Source organism: Euprymna scolopes, chromosome 13 (genome assembly GCF_053919585.1).
Source record: "Euprymna scolopes isolate OS-2025 chromosome 13, ASM5391958v1, whole genome shotgun sequence".
Taxonomy (NCBI): domain Eukaryota; kingdom Metazoa; phylum Mollusca; class Cephalopoda; order Sepiida; family Sepiolidae; genus Euprymna; species Euprymna scolopes.
The window spans coordinates 46,843,236-46,857,130 of NC_136494.1; the positions used below are offsets into that span (position 1 = coordinate 46,843,236).

A 13,895-nucleotide genomic window follows, 5' to 3' on the forward strand; every position below is an offset into this window, starting at 1 on the left:
TCCATTTTGGTAATAAAGTAACATATCTTGCCTTTGATAATATTTGTTATACATTTATTTTTTGACAACTTTTTCGAATCTATATGTACAGTAGTACAAACCCAATAAAAACACTAAAAATTATCCAATTAGGTAGAAAAGTAACTTATCTTGCCTTTGAAAATATTTACTTGTTATATATTTGTTTTTGTTGACAACTTTTTTAAGACTTTGTGCAAGTACAAACCCAAAGGTGTATTTTTCTGTCTAATTTTATTTTTAGTACCGCGCTTAAATTTAAATTTCACAATATCTTTTTTGAGGGAGGGTATTTTTTTTTACATTAGGTCCACCTCCACAATTTTCGACTATGCTGAATAAGAAAATCTCATTTAAAATTTGCAGAGGCAATTAGTTTTTGAGATATAAAGACCTGTACTATAATTCTGTACTATGCACTATAATTCACTGACGGCCATGAATAAACACTCCCAACCTCCCCATATTAAGAACGGCTTTCGGAATAAACAACACCCATGCCTAACCACATGTTTTAACCTTTTACCTGTCTTTCGTATTTTAAAAACGGCTTTTGGAATAAATACCACCATTCTCCCGATGTTAAGAACGGCTTTCAGAATAAACACCCCCAACCTACCCATGTTAAAAATTGTGGAGGGGGACCTAATGTGAAAATTTACCTTTTGTTTTTTTAATAAATTGTTAGTTGAAAGCACAGAATAGTGACAAAACACCATCCCCTCCCCTTGGTAAGAATAGCAAAAAAAAATAATGGCTTTCTTGGTAGAAACTTTTCTGTATTTCACCTAACAATTTCTGGTGCTAATGAACTTACTGATCCGCGCTATTTTTTAAATCGAATTTCCAAGTTTAATTAAAGTTTTATGATATGTTTTTTTATTCAATTGTAAGGTTAAAGTACAGAATAGGAACAAAACACCCTCCTCTCCTCATGTTAAGAATGGCTTTTTAAATAATAACGTTATTATTTCAGCACGGATCAATAAGTGCACGAGTACCCAATTTCTTTAAAAACATTCATATTTTCTTATATGAAAACAACTTCTGTAAAAAAAAAAGAAAAAACGTGTACTTTCAATTTTTGTTAAAAAAGGTTTTCTTAAAAAAAAAAAAATACAGTAAAAAAAGCAAAAAACAAAACGTTAATCAGTATTCATGCAGAGAGTGATCTGTGCTGAAATAATAATGTTATCATTTAAAAAGCCATTCTAAACATGGGGAGGGGAGGGGGTTTGTACCTAATCTGTACTTCAACCTTACAATTGAATAAAAAACATAAAACTTTAATTAAATGTGAAAATACGATTTAAAAAATAGTGCGGATCACTCTCTACATTAGCACCGAAAGTACAGAATAGTTAGAAAACATCATTCCTCCCCATGTTAAGAATGGTTTTCTAAATAATGTTAATGCTTCAGTACTGTTCCTTGTCTGCTTAAGTTTAATTTTTGTTTATTAAATTGTTAGGTGAAAGTCTAGAATAATTACAAAACACCCTCTTCTCCCCATGTTAAGAATGGCTTTTTAAATAATAACGTCATTATTTCAGCAGGGTAGCTTCTCTGCATAAGTACCATGTTTTGTTTTTAAATTGTTAGGTGAAAGGACAGAATAGTTACAAAATACCATTCCCATGTTAAGAATGTCTTTCTGAATAACATTATTTCAGCACGGTATTTTCTATGCATACGTACTATCTATTTTTGTTTATTAAACTGTTAGGTGAAAGTATAGAATAGATGCAAAACTCCCTCCCCATGTTAAGAATAGCTTTCTAAATAACGGTAGTACTATCTTTTGTTTATTAAATTGTTAGGTGAAAGTATAAAATAGTTACAGAACACCCTCCCTTTCCCATGTTAAGAATGGCTTAATAGCATTATTTCAGCATGGTACCTTCTCTGCATAGTACCATCTTTTGTTTATTAAATTGTTAGGTGAATGTATAGAATAGTTACAAAACACCCTCCCAATGTTAAGAATGGCTTTCTAAATAACATTATTATTTTAGCACGGTACTTTCTCTGCATAAGTATCATGTTTTGTTTATTAAATTGTTAGGTGAAAGTACGGTACTCATGCAGAGAGTGATCCGTGCTGAAATAATAACGTTATTATTTAAAAAGCCATTCTTAACATGGGGAGAGGAGGGTGTTTTGTACCTAATCTGTATTTTAACCTTACAATCGAATTAAAAAAACATATAATAAAACTTTAATTAAATGTGGAAATACGATTTAAAAAATAGCGCCGACCACTCTCTGCATTAGCACCAAATATTATTTAAGCAAGTTACTAATCCGTAAAATTTATTCGAAAAAAAAAAGTGTACTTTTACCAAACATAATAAAAAAAAAGTTAATATTTTCTTATATTGGAAAAAAAAAAAAAAAAAAAAAAAAAACGACTTTGACTCAAAAAGCAAGTGACAAACTTTTTTTTTGCATGATATAATAAAGAAAAATGTTTAAATTAAAAAATTTGAAAGATAAACAAATGAATTATGTTTTTTTTGTTTTTTTTTTACTTATCGAGTAAACAGAAAATGAAATCTTCTAGTTCGTTTCGTCAATTCGTGGGTGTGAAATGAATCGAACCGGAAGTTCAGTTCTATCAACAAAACAGGTTCGCACTAATGGCTTACGAAAATATTATTTTATTTAATATTTTAATAATTGGCGATGTAAATTTATTTTAACATAAAAACATCCCTCGACTCTAAAGATAGGTTGTCTGAAAATTTCAAATAAACTGGTAATGTACAAATATGGTTGTATAAACTTTAACCGAACCAAGAATTACATTTTTATATATAGAGATTACAGTGTCACTTGAGGTACTCTGCTTTCCTGATCTTTCAAACCAAGTGTCCTGTAACAATTTCTGAAACCTCAGTCATTGGGTTGATCTAAATTTTAGTAAATTATCCACCAGTTCATTGCAATTAGTGTCCTTCTTCACAACTAAGGAAATTTTATTTTGTTACTGTTTTTCAATGGTGGCTCCAACTGCAGTAGCATAGGATTGAGACTTCATATAAGCCTCTGAAAATGACAAATTTCACTGTCATGATTTACTTGTTAAGTATTTTGAAACTGGTGTAATACTCTTTTTTTTCTTTTTTTTTTTTTCCTCTTTTCAATTTTTTTTCCTCAATGTGTGGCAAATCCTTTTCACAACATCCTTGTTGTTCCTTATATATGATTTAAGGTAGCCAAACTTCCGACATTTGAAATGCTGCAAAGGGTTTCTTATGTAGGTTCAACTTTTTCAGAAATTTTCACTTCCTTTGGGATTACTGCAGAATTAAAAGTCAGGATATTTGGTCATGATAGTTTTTCCACTTATTTTTAGGGATATTCTTTTGTGATAAGTGACCTCCTGCTTATGCAGCACTATCCTGATTTCTTCTGTTGACAGACAAAATTTCCAACTCTGAATGACTCTTCTAAAGCGTTACATTTGAGTTTGTACATGGTTTCTATTGTCAATAGATTTTTGGCCTACTTAATTTCACTAACCAATAAAAAATCAGTAGTGAGGATGTTCTCAACACACTTGATCCTAAACCACTGCCTTCTAGTATCTATTTGAGAGGATACATGGGGTTGCAGTCAGCAAATTTGTGACAGGACAAAAGATGTATACAGAACAGGAAACTTCAATGGTATGGCCATGTTAAAAGAATGTATAAGAACCGTTAAGGTAGTCAGTCCAGTTTACAGGAAAAATATGGGAGGAAGTGATAAAAATGCACAAGATAAAGATAAATAAAGTTAAACTAGAAGTTAATTTTTTAAAGTCATGACAGCATGTAAAACGGATATTAAACCGAATATCATGATTATAACGATGATTGGAGGTGGTGCTAGCTTAACAGAGAAAAATATTTCTTTAATTAATATTTTTCTCCCTCTTCCTTTTTAAATTCAAATAAATTTGTTCTCTGTTCAAACTTTAAAGTATTATTCTCTCAAATAGATTATTTCAATTCAAAGATATTTTGTGACACAAATCTTGGAATGGAAAGGAAAATGTAATATTTAGTATTTGCATGAATTAGATGAAAATAATTTTATATTTATTGGGCCACCGACTTAGTCGAATTTGGACCTTAGAATTCACCCTTGTCCGTTCATCTGTTTGTTCCAAAAATTTTCAATAACTACTCATTACATTTTTCCAAAATACAACTAGACAAATGTAACATTCTTCAGATTTTTCCTAAAAATTTGGATTGCATAAAAAGGGTTCTAAATGGCCAAAAATAGCACTTTTGGGTACACAGAATATTTTCTGATCATTAGATTTTGCTAAAAATTACCCGAAAGCAAGATCACATGATATACACCTGAAAACATAGCATTTGACCCTGGGAAAATTCTGGTTGCTGGCCAAGGGGTCAAAAATTTTTTTTTTTAAGTCCAAAATCACAAAAAATAACCTTTTGGGACATATAATCTTTTCCAATTATTAAATTTTGCTGAAAATTACCCAAAAACAAAACTGCATGATTTACATCTAAAATCATAATATTTGATGAGAGGAAAATTCTGGTTGCGGTCAAAATTGCCAAAAATAGCACTTTTTGGTACACAGAATATTTTCCGACCATTAGATTTTGCTGAAAATTACCCAAAAGCAAGACCACATGGATATACATCCGGAAACAATGTTTTATTCTGCAAAAATTTTGGTTTCTTCCCCAGGGGGTCGAAAGAGGTAAAAGTGGTTATTTTTTAGCCCAAAATGGGCAAAAATAGCACATTTTGGGAAAAATAATCTTTTCTGACCATTAGATTTTGCTGAAAATTACCCAAAAGCAAGACCACATAGATATACATCTGAAAACGTGATATTTGATGATAGTAAAATTCTGATTGTGTCTGCAGGAGTTTAAAAGCGGTCAAAAATGTTTTTTTTTAAAATCCAAAATTGTAAAAAAAAAAAAAAAAAAAAAAAAAAAAAAAAGAATCTTTTCCGACTATTAGATTTTGCTGAAAATTACTCAAAAGCAAGACCACATACATATAGATATTCATCTGGAAATGTAATATCTGAACCTGGAAAAATTTTGGTTTTATCCCCAGGGGGGTAAAAAAAAAAAAAATAAAATAAAAATAAAAAAAAAATATATGTGGATATTTTGAAATCAAAATGAAAAATTCTGATTTACTTGTTTCTGTTTCTGATAAAACTTTTAGGTTATTTCCCTTTGATTGTTAAGTTTTTATTTTTTTCAAACATTGTTCCTATTTACTTTGCTCCCCATGAGGGCAGAGTTAGACACAAGATCGGTTATTAATGTGGGGAAAATCAAGCTCCCCAAAAAGGGGCACTCTAAAAATAGCCTCAGTGTAGAAGGATATTAATTTCTATGTTGAATTTGAACGAAAACTTTTTTTTTTGGCACTTATGCATTATATGGACAACGTCATTGTTAGGGACGATAATTCCAATTTTTTCTTGAAATAGTTACAAAACACTTCCCTCCCATGTTAATAGGTTTCTAAATAATAATGTTAAAAAAGAGCATCATACTTAAACTTTACATTTACCAAAAAAGTCATTGAATTGTTTTCTCATCTAAATTTAATAACACTTAATTTCTTCTTGGTCAAATAACACAAAATAAATGAAAAAAAAAAAAAAATAGATAACATCAAAATACTTGAAAGCCAAAAGTTATTGTATAAAAATGTATTAAAAAATAAAAATATTGTATCAAAATATAATTGTAAAAACATTTATTGAAAAAGTACATTTTTTGTTTTAAAGCAACATTACTTGGCCTTTTGGCTAAGAGCAAAGTGTAGTATCTGTTCTGATACTACACATCCTCTTTTCTGTCCTCAGTTAGTGGAGGAGAAATCCTAGACTGAGACATTTTATTTTTGTTCCTTTCCTCACATTCAGAACCGACCTTGTCTAACTCGAGGAATATTGGATTTTTTTTTTCAAACAATTTAACAGAAACTCATCGTAAGAAAATAGAATTTTTCTAAAAATTAAAGCAACATTGGAGGTTTTTTTTTCAAACAATTTTCAAACATTTTTTGGATTGAAGCATCATTGGATTTTTTTTTTTTTTTTCAAATAATTTTACAGAAAGAAGTTGCCGTAAGAGGAAAATATAATTTTGATAAAAAATTGTTGGAGTTACAGTAAAACTTTAACAAAATATTGTTTTAATTATTGTCACTGTTGAATTAGGTTGAAAAGTTGCGTTCCTTATCAATTGTTCAATGAAACCCAACAAAACAAAATGCCCCAACCCATATAATGCACAATTTTTACAATTTTATTTTGATAAAATAAATGTTATTTGGTGCTTTTGCATTTAACAACCCGTGCTATTTGTTAAATAGTATTTACAAGTTAAATTCAAATTTTATTATATCATTTTTATTAAATTGTTTTCTTAAACATTTGACCTTGAAAAATAATCATAGTCTGGCAATTGTGTATTCTGGCCTGTGTCATACATAAGTGCCAAACTTATTCTTTTTAAATTATCATTTTTATTATTATTACAAATATGGTTTAAGTAGAGATAGTTTGATTGGAAGAAATGCCAAAATCATTTCACTCTAAAGAATTTATGTGACTGAAATAGAAATTAACGCAGCAATCCGGCAAATTATTCATTTTTTTTTTTCATTTAATAACAAAAATTATCAGCATTACTCGGTTTTCTAAAGTTTCCAAATTTATTTCTTTTTCATTTGAACAAAATTTCTATAAATTTGATGCATTCCTGTTAAATTGTTTTAAATTTTTTTGAGATTATGATTGGTATTAATTTTAATTGTTTGGACTATCGATCTCATCTTGGTAGTTGTTCTCACAATAGAATCTTCTCCAACCTTTAGATTTTGCTGAAAACTTCCCAAAAGCAAGACCATATGATTATATATCTGGAAACGTAATATTTTACCCTGGGAAAATTGTGGGGCTTGAGCCTCAGGGTATTTTAGGAGTGAAAAAACACCCCTTTTGGGGTTCATTTTTATTTTTCTCCAAAAATTCATACTTGTGTCTAAATAGGTGTTTTGAATGATATTGAATTCAAATTAATGCATCGTTTGTCATAAAACGGTATCAGGCCAGGGATTTAAATGGGGAAAATAGCCAAAATCAGTTGGGGGACTGTATAGTTTTTGGTTTGTTGGTTTCTTTTTTACAAGTTTGTGCTACAGAGGAAGATGATTTGATTTATAGATATTTTTCTTTTTTCCCAATTTTTTTTTCCTTTAAATTAAATAAATTTGTTCTAGTTTTCAAACTTTCAGGTATTACTCTTGTAAAAGTTTACATTTTTGATTGACAAAATAACAGATTGGCATTCAGCAAACGGTGATCTTTAGAGCTAATAAGACAATTGATTATAACAGTCGCTTACATTATTCATACTTTTGTTTTTCACTAGTAGTTCAGCCCGGCTTTGCTCAGACCCTATGTAATGTTCATAACTTTATGTATATATATATATATATATATATATATTAAAAAGTTTGACTAATGTCCAAGTAAGCTACATCTAAAATTTCAAGTGTTTAGACCCAAAATTGGCAGAGGAGTTTTGTAGAGTCTGCAAAGGTCAACTCTTTCAATCCTGACCTTTTGGCAGCCAAATTTTCACCCAAAAACTGATTAAAAAGCTTGCTGCATATCTGAATACCACTTATGTAAAATTTCAAATGTTTAGACCCAAAATTGGCTGAATAGTTTGCTAGAGACCGCAAAGGTCAAATCTTTTGAACTTTGACCCTTTGGAAGCCAAATTTTCAACCAAAAACTGAGTAAAAAGCTTGCCCTATATCTGAAAACACTTTATGTAAAATTTCAAATGTTTAGACTAAAAACTGGCTGAGTAATTTGGTGGAGACCACAGAGGTCAAAATATTTTTAACTTTGACCTCAATTTTGACCCCATAACATTTATTGTTTTGGGCTCAAATCAAATTAAAAAGTTTAATCCATGTCCAAGTAACCTAGATCTAAAATTTCAAGTGTTTAGACTCAAAATTGGCATTGGTAGAGTTTTCAAAGTTCAAATCGTTGAACTTTGATCCCTTGGCAGCCAAATTTCTCTGTGAAAACAGATTAAAAAAATTCTCCCAAATCTTGATACTCTTATGTCAAATCTTGAATCTGTAGACTAAAAATTGACTGAGTAGTTTGGTAGGGAAATGTACACACACAGACAATTTCACTTTTGTAGATATATAGATTTATCTTATTACACTTATTTCAAGTTTTTAAGCTATGTTATATAGAAATTGCCTTCCCAAGTCACACCAGATACATAAAGCTACTATTTAACTTTATATTTTCCATTGTAAAAGTATTCATTTTCATGGACTTACACATACTGTATAGAAACATAGTATTCTTGACAAATTGGCAGGAGAGTAGAATACACATATTTTATTTTGAAAACTTTGATGTCATTAACACATGAATATTCACTTCTTTACATTCTACATAATATTTTTACATACAACTTTGCTTTCTGGTCAATACTGTTTACATTTAATGACTTTTAGGTTTAACAATATTTAGCATGCAATTTTTGATCAAAAGCAGACGATAGCTTTTTACATTCTCTGAATAATATAATACATCAGTGTTCACCTGCTGTAGCAATCCCAGGTGACAAAAATTGTTGCAGAGCTATGCTTTAGCAGAATGAGATGAACATTACAACTTTGATTCTGTCTAATACCATTACAAGTTAAAAGCGGTATAGAACTTTTAAAGTTAATTCTTTTCTTTTATATAAAAAGGAAAAGAATTGAACATAACACTGGCCAACAATCTTGTACTTTTTGAATCTTGTCTAGATTTCTATAACTGAGTAAGGGTATTTTTGCACTGCTGAATCTTTTCTCTCCACCAGGTCAGGTTTTTGTGCTAAGTCGATTTGAAAAAAAAATCAGATCTTGTAACAAAATCAATTACATTTGACAAATATAATCCTAAACATGTTTTTAAGAGAAAAAATGTTTTGCCAACATATATTGATTACCTGATAGAAACATTGATTATTGAAAACTGAATGCTGGGCATTGAAAAAGGTAAGTACGTGCATGTTGCTTCACCATTGTTTGAACTTCAGGGTTTGAATTTCCATATCTTCAAACTCCTGAAATACTTAGTGGCAGGAGGGTTTTTTTCAGGTTCCAACAGTAATCATCCATCATGAATGTATCCCAGCAACCCTGATACCTGATCTCTAGCTGTTTCAAGTCTTGATGGAATTTCTCCCTCTGCTCATCACTCATTGAACCCAGGTTCTCCAGAAACTGGTTCATATGTGAAAATAGTGCATCCTGATGCTCATGTTGCAGCCCAGGTTTCTGAAAGCAGTCAGCATGTGATGGACAAGTTCTGCATAATTTCTAACTTTATTATTGAAGCCAAGAAAGTTCTTCACTACTAGAACAAATGTCTTCCACACTTCCAGTTCCATTCCATTCATTGAGTTTTCGAACTCTGGATATCTGATGAGCTGCTAGATCTGATCAAAACAATTATTCAACATTTTACCCCCATGGAAAAAACAATTATTCTACATTTTACCCATACCAACTTCTAAAATGCTTCACACATGCATGAAAAAAAAAAGGTAAAAAATGACATGTAGCCATAGTTCAAAAACTTGACCTGATTGAGCAAAACCAATGTTATTTTTGGACTCAGTGTATCAGATTCATCCTAAATCAGCTGAAAGAATGCAGATAATAAATTTGTTGTTGACTAGTGTAATTTATCTCATTTAATTCAATTGAAATTAAAATCAGTTCAAATTTAAGCAGAACTAAACATTTTCTAGCAATAAAAAGTATATTGTTTAGTAATATTTCAAACCTTGTTGAGCATGCTATACAGTTTGATTGTTTTATTTAAAATTATAAAATGTTATTGTTCAAGGAATTTTTTAATCCGATATTTCCTGCTTTAAGGGGGGGGGGTCAATTTTAGTAAGAAATTTTGTGTTTCATTTGTAGACACAAAAATACAAAAACTGTTTGACTGTGAAATGAGATTTTTGCAGTATCACAGATCATATATACTTGAACTACTGCCATAGCGGCATTCCATGTATTCTTGTTTACAAATGATGATCATGACAAATAGTAGTCAATCAGTTAACATGTTACGTTGGCAATTATCAATTTATACATTTGATCACCAATTCTTCCAACAACAACAACAACAACAACAACAACAGCAACAACAACAAAAAAAAAAAAAAAAAAAAAAAAAAAAAGATCAAATGTGCCCCCAAAAACATTGAATAATAAATGAGCATTTGTTAAAAGATTATAAAAATCATCTTCAGATTGAAAATTAGATTACTTGGACTAGAATGATAGCAATATGTGATATGACCAGGCCAATAGAGAACATGATGGTTCTAACAGTGTTATTGCAAAAAAAAAAAAAAAAAAAAAAGCTAGAAAAAAGGACTTCAAGAGTTTTAAAGTTCTTTTTTTTTTTTTTTTTTAATATCATACTTTTCTGAAAATAATGATTTTTATATCTTAACCTACTTAAAAAAAACTACAAAATTCTTTTGTCTATATCTCCATATATACAAGCAATTTACATTAATGTATTTTTAAAACATAGCAAAATTAAAGGATGACTTTACCTAAAATAACTCCTTGTGCACCTCGATAATAACTTGGAGTTAAAGTTCGAAAACGTTCTTGCCCAGCAGTATCCTACAAAATAAGAAAAAATAAAAAGAATAATGAACTGAAAGCATTTTTCTTTTAAGGAGCTTTCATAAATTGATAAAAAATTTTAAAATTTATATATATTTTTTTTTACTTTGTTAGCAATAAAAGGTATATGGTTTAGTAACATTTCAAACCTTGTTGAGCATTTTATACAATTTGATTGTTTTATTTAAAATAAAACAATGTTTGTATTGTTCAAGGATTTTTTTAATTTGATATTTCCTGCTAAAGAGGGGTCTTTTGTAGTAAGAGCTTATTCATAAATTGTTTCCAATTTAGATCCAGGTTAACACAATAGTTATAGGATCTTTGATCCAACTAATAGGCTTGTGAAAGAGTTTTATTTTTAAATATGGTTTACAGTTGGAAATAATGATATAGCCATGAATCAATTTGAGCCTACGGAGTGCCTTATAAAGTTGGAGCATTACTTGGTCCACTCTCCACTTAATAACTTTTAGGGTATTTGTTGTGGTCCTGTTAAGGGGGTCACAATATTAAAGTGAAAGAGTCCTGATGTTCACTGCGAGCGGTCGGACTATGCATGTGCTCTCTGTTCGAAGGCAGAAGTGTCTGGTTTAAATAGTGCCAGATGAATCCATACTATCATAGATACAGGAGTGGTAACTACCCCAGAAACCCACCCTCTCCAAAGATTTATTTCTCCGAAATAGTTTTTCTTTCTTAGGCAGACCTCCAAGTTTCGTTTTTCTGCCAGAACAACATATTTTGGTACTAGTTTGAGGGGGTTCCAGGTCAAATGCATACAAGAGGTCTTCTGGCGGAGTTTCACCTAACTCGTTCGAAATGTGTTTGCATATTTGGTTCAAGTGTTTCTTATGTGTGGAATGTAGCTCTTCCACCATGTAGACCATACGGCCAATCTTGTTCTTGATTGTTTCCTGCATCTGGAAGAATATATTTTCTTTGTGCATCTAGAAGAATATATTTTCTTTGTGCATCTAGAAGAATATATTTTCTTTGTGCATCTAGAAGAATATATTTTCTTTGTGCATCTAGAAGAATATATTTTCTTTGTGCATCTAGAAGAATATATTTTCTTTGTGCATTTAGAAGAATATATTTTCTTCCCACACGTAATTCTTCTTGGGAACAGTTATCTTTGTGGGTTTTACCTCTTTTGGCAATAGTTTGTCAAAGACTGTCCATATTTTTCTCACAAACATCACTTCCGCTGGAGATATCTGGGCCATGGGCTAAATTGAATTGATGGAACTTTAGCAGCTAGTGCACATCCTCTGCATGCTTTAATCTTTTTTTCAATATCCTTGCCCATGTTTTTTTACACATGATCACATTAAACTTTTCACTCTGGTGGTGCCAGGGTGTCCTGTGTGAAAATCCTCTGAGATTTTCTTTTAGAGGGTTGCTGGAACAACTACTCTCTCCCGATATAATAATACCTGGTAGCATGTTGAGAAATTATCTGCCCTAGGTATTTTATTTGGTCAAGAAAACATTCACATTTGGTGTCTTTAAGTGTGAAGCTGTACTGATTTATCTTTTTGAACACCTGAAAAATGTGTTTTCTCTGTTGCTCTATAAATTCGCTTTTCATTAGAATATCATCGAGGTACCGATGGAAGAATCAAGGTCGTTCAACAGTGTCGATTATCTGTGGAAAGATAGCTGGTGCGACTTTGATTCCAAAAGCTAACGTATTGAACTTAGATAGTCCCTTGTGAGTTGTAATGCACAAAAGGTTTTAGCTTTCTTCCTCAACAGAAATCTGTGCGTACACTTCGTTGAGATCTACTTCTGAGATTATTTTCTCTCTATTTAGTTTCGTAAAAACTTCCTCAGAACTGGGTAGCAGGTAATGATGATCCTTAAGTGCTGCATTCAACCCAGTCAATAAGTATGCGCAGACTGATATCCTTTGATTTTTTTTCTTCTGTTTGGAGAGCAAAAGTTTTTGTTACTTCGTACCTTTCTAATGTGTGCTACACCTGCCTCTTCTATATTTTTGGAGTCTTGCTTCTCCAAGATGATTCTTTGACATTCCACAGCCAATTGTTGAAGGGTTATATTTGGTTCCTTTTCCAATCTATTTAGTGCCTGGCGTCTGCTCAACATCCTTGGTCGACACTAAGACTTGAATGAAAATCAGGATCTTAAAGTTGTTGAGCGTCAATGAGGATAGTCCGAAGTTGTCACACTGTCTATTTACGACTGAAGCAAATGTGTAATCTTGGTCTTCTTTGTGTGTCGGGTTGATGCATCTCGATCTTTTATGGAATAAGCTGATTTCTGGATAGTATGATTCCATCAAAGATTTCACTGTCTCGTCGAAGGACAATTCGCTTGTCTGTTTAGAGATGATGTAGTCCACGAATTTATTATGTTCCGCAGCTCACAATTTTTGTAATAAAATATGAACCTTCACCTGCTCATTCCTTGACTTACAATTAATCCTGAATACATCACATCACCAAATCTGCAAAACTAAGCTTAAAAAATTCACTCTGATTCAGGACCCCAGTGAAATGTTTCTAATGCTGACCCGATTGCGATTTGTGAAAAAACATTCTGATCTGACTCGTTGCTGACTTTCTTTGCTGTTACTTTCGTTCCAATTCTAATTTTTTGCCTGTGTCTGCATTTCCAGTATTCTTTTGCTGAATTGCCTTCATTCCGCTTGTCTTTCTTTCTGTAATTCCAAAATCTGAGTCTATTGTAAACATATCATTTCAACTAGTTGACTTGAAAGCTCTTCCATTTTGAAAATAGACTCACAAGACAAATATGGGTCTAAGAAATGCTAAACAGAAAAAATGTGACTTTACGGAGAAGACATGCCAAATTAATATTCACAAAGAAAAAAGTCACGTACATGTGGTTTTAACAGAAAATTGTTTAATTTTCCACAAATCTCTCTTAAAAAAAATAAATAAATAAAAAAAAAATGAAGAATTCCGAGTCAAGAAGAATTTGGAATAATAAAATGAATTGAAATCCTTTTTCATAGTTAAAATCCAGTCGAGTGTTAACATTGTTGCCCTGCATTCTCGTAATGGAGTGAATGTGGTTTTGATCCTTCAGAGAGTGGATAAACTTTTTTCTTTTCTCGTTTTACAGAGAAAATGAAAATCATGCAGGCT

The 13,895-nt window shown here is 31.1% G+C and overlaps 1 protein-coding gene across 1 annotated transcript in view; it reads right to left on the reverse strand.

Annotated features, from left to right (window-relative positions):
- LOC145292007 (ras-related protein Rab-18-like) overlaps nt 1-13,895 on the reverse strand; it is a gene marked incomplete in the record, with an annotated part of 169,663 nt that overhangs the window by 105,199 nt on the left and 50,569 nt on the right. Inside the window, 1 exon segment of the mRNA XM_080137995.1 lies at nt 10,683-10,755. Coding sequence (XP_079994121.1) covers nt 10,683-10,755 — 73 coding nt within the window.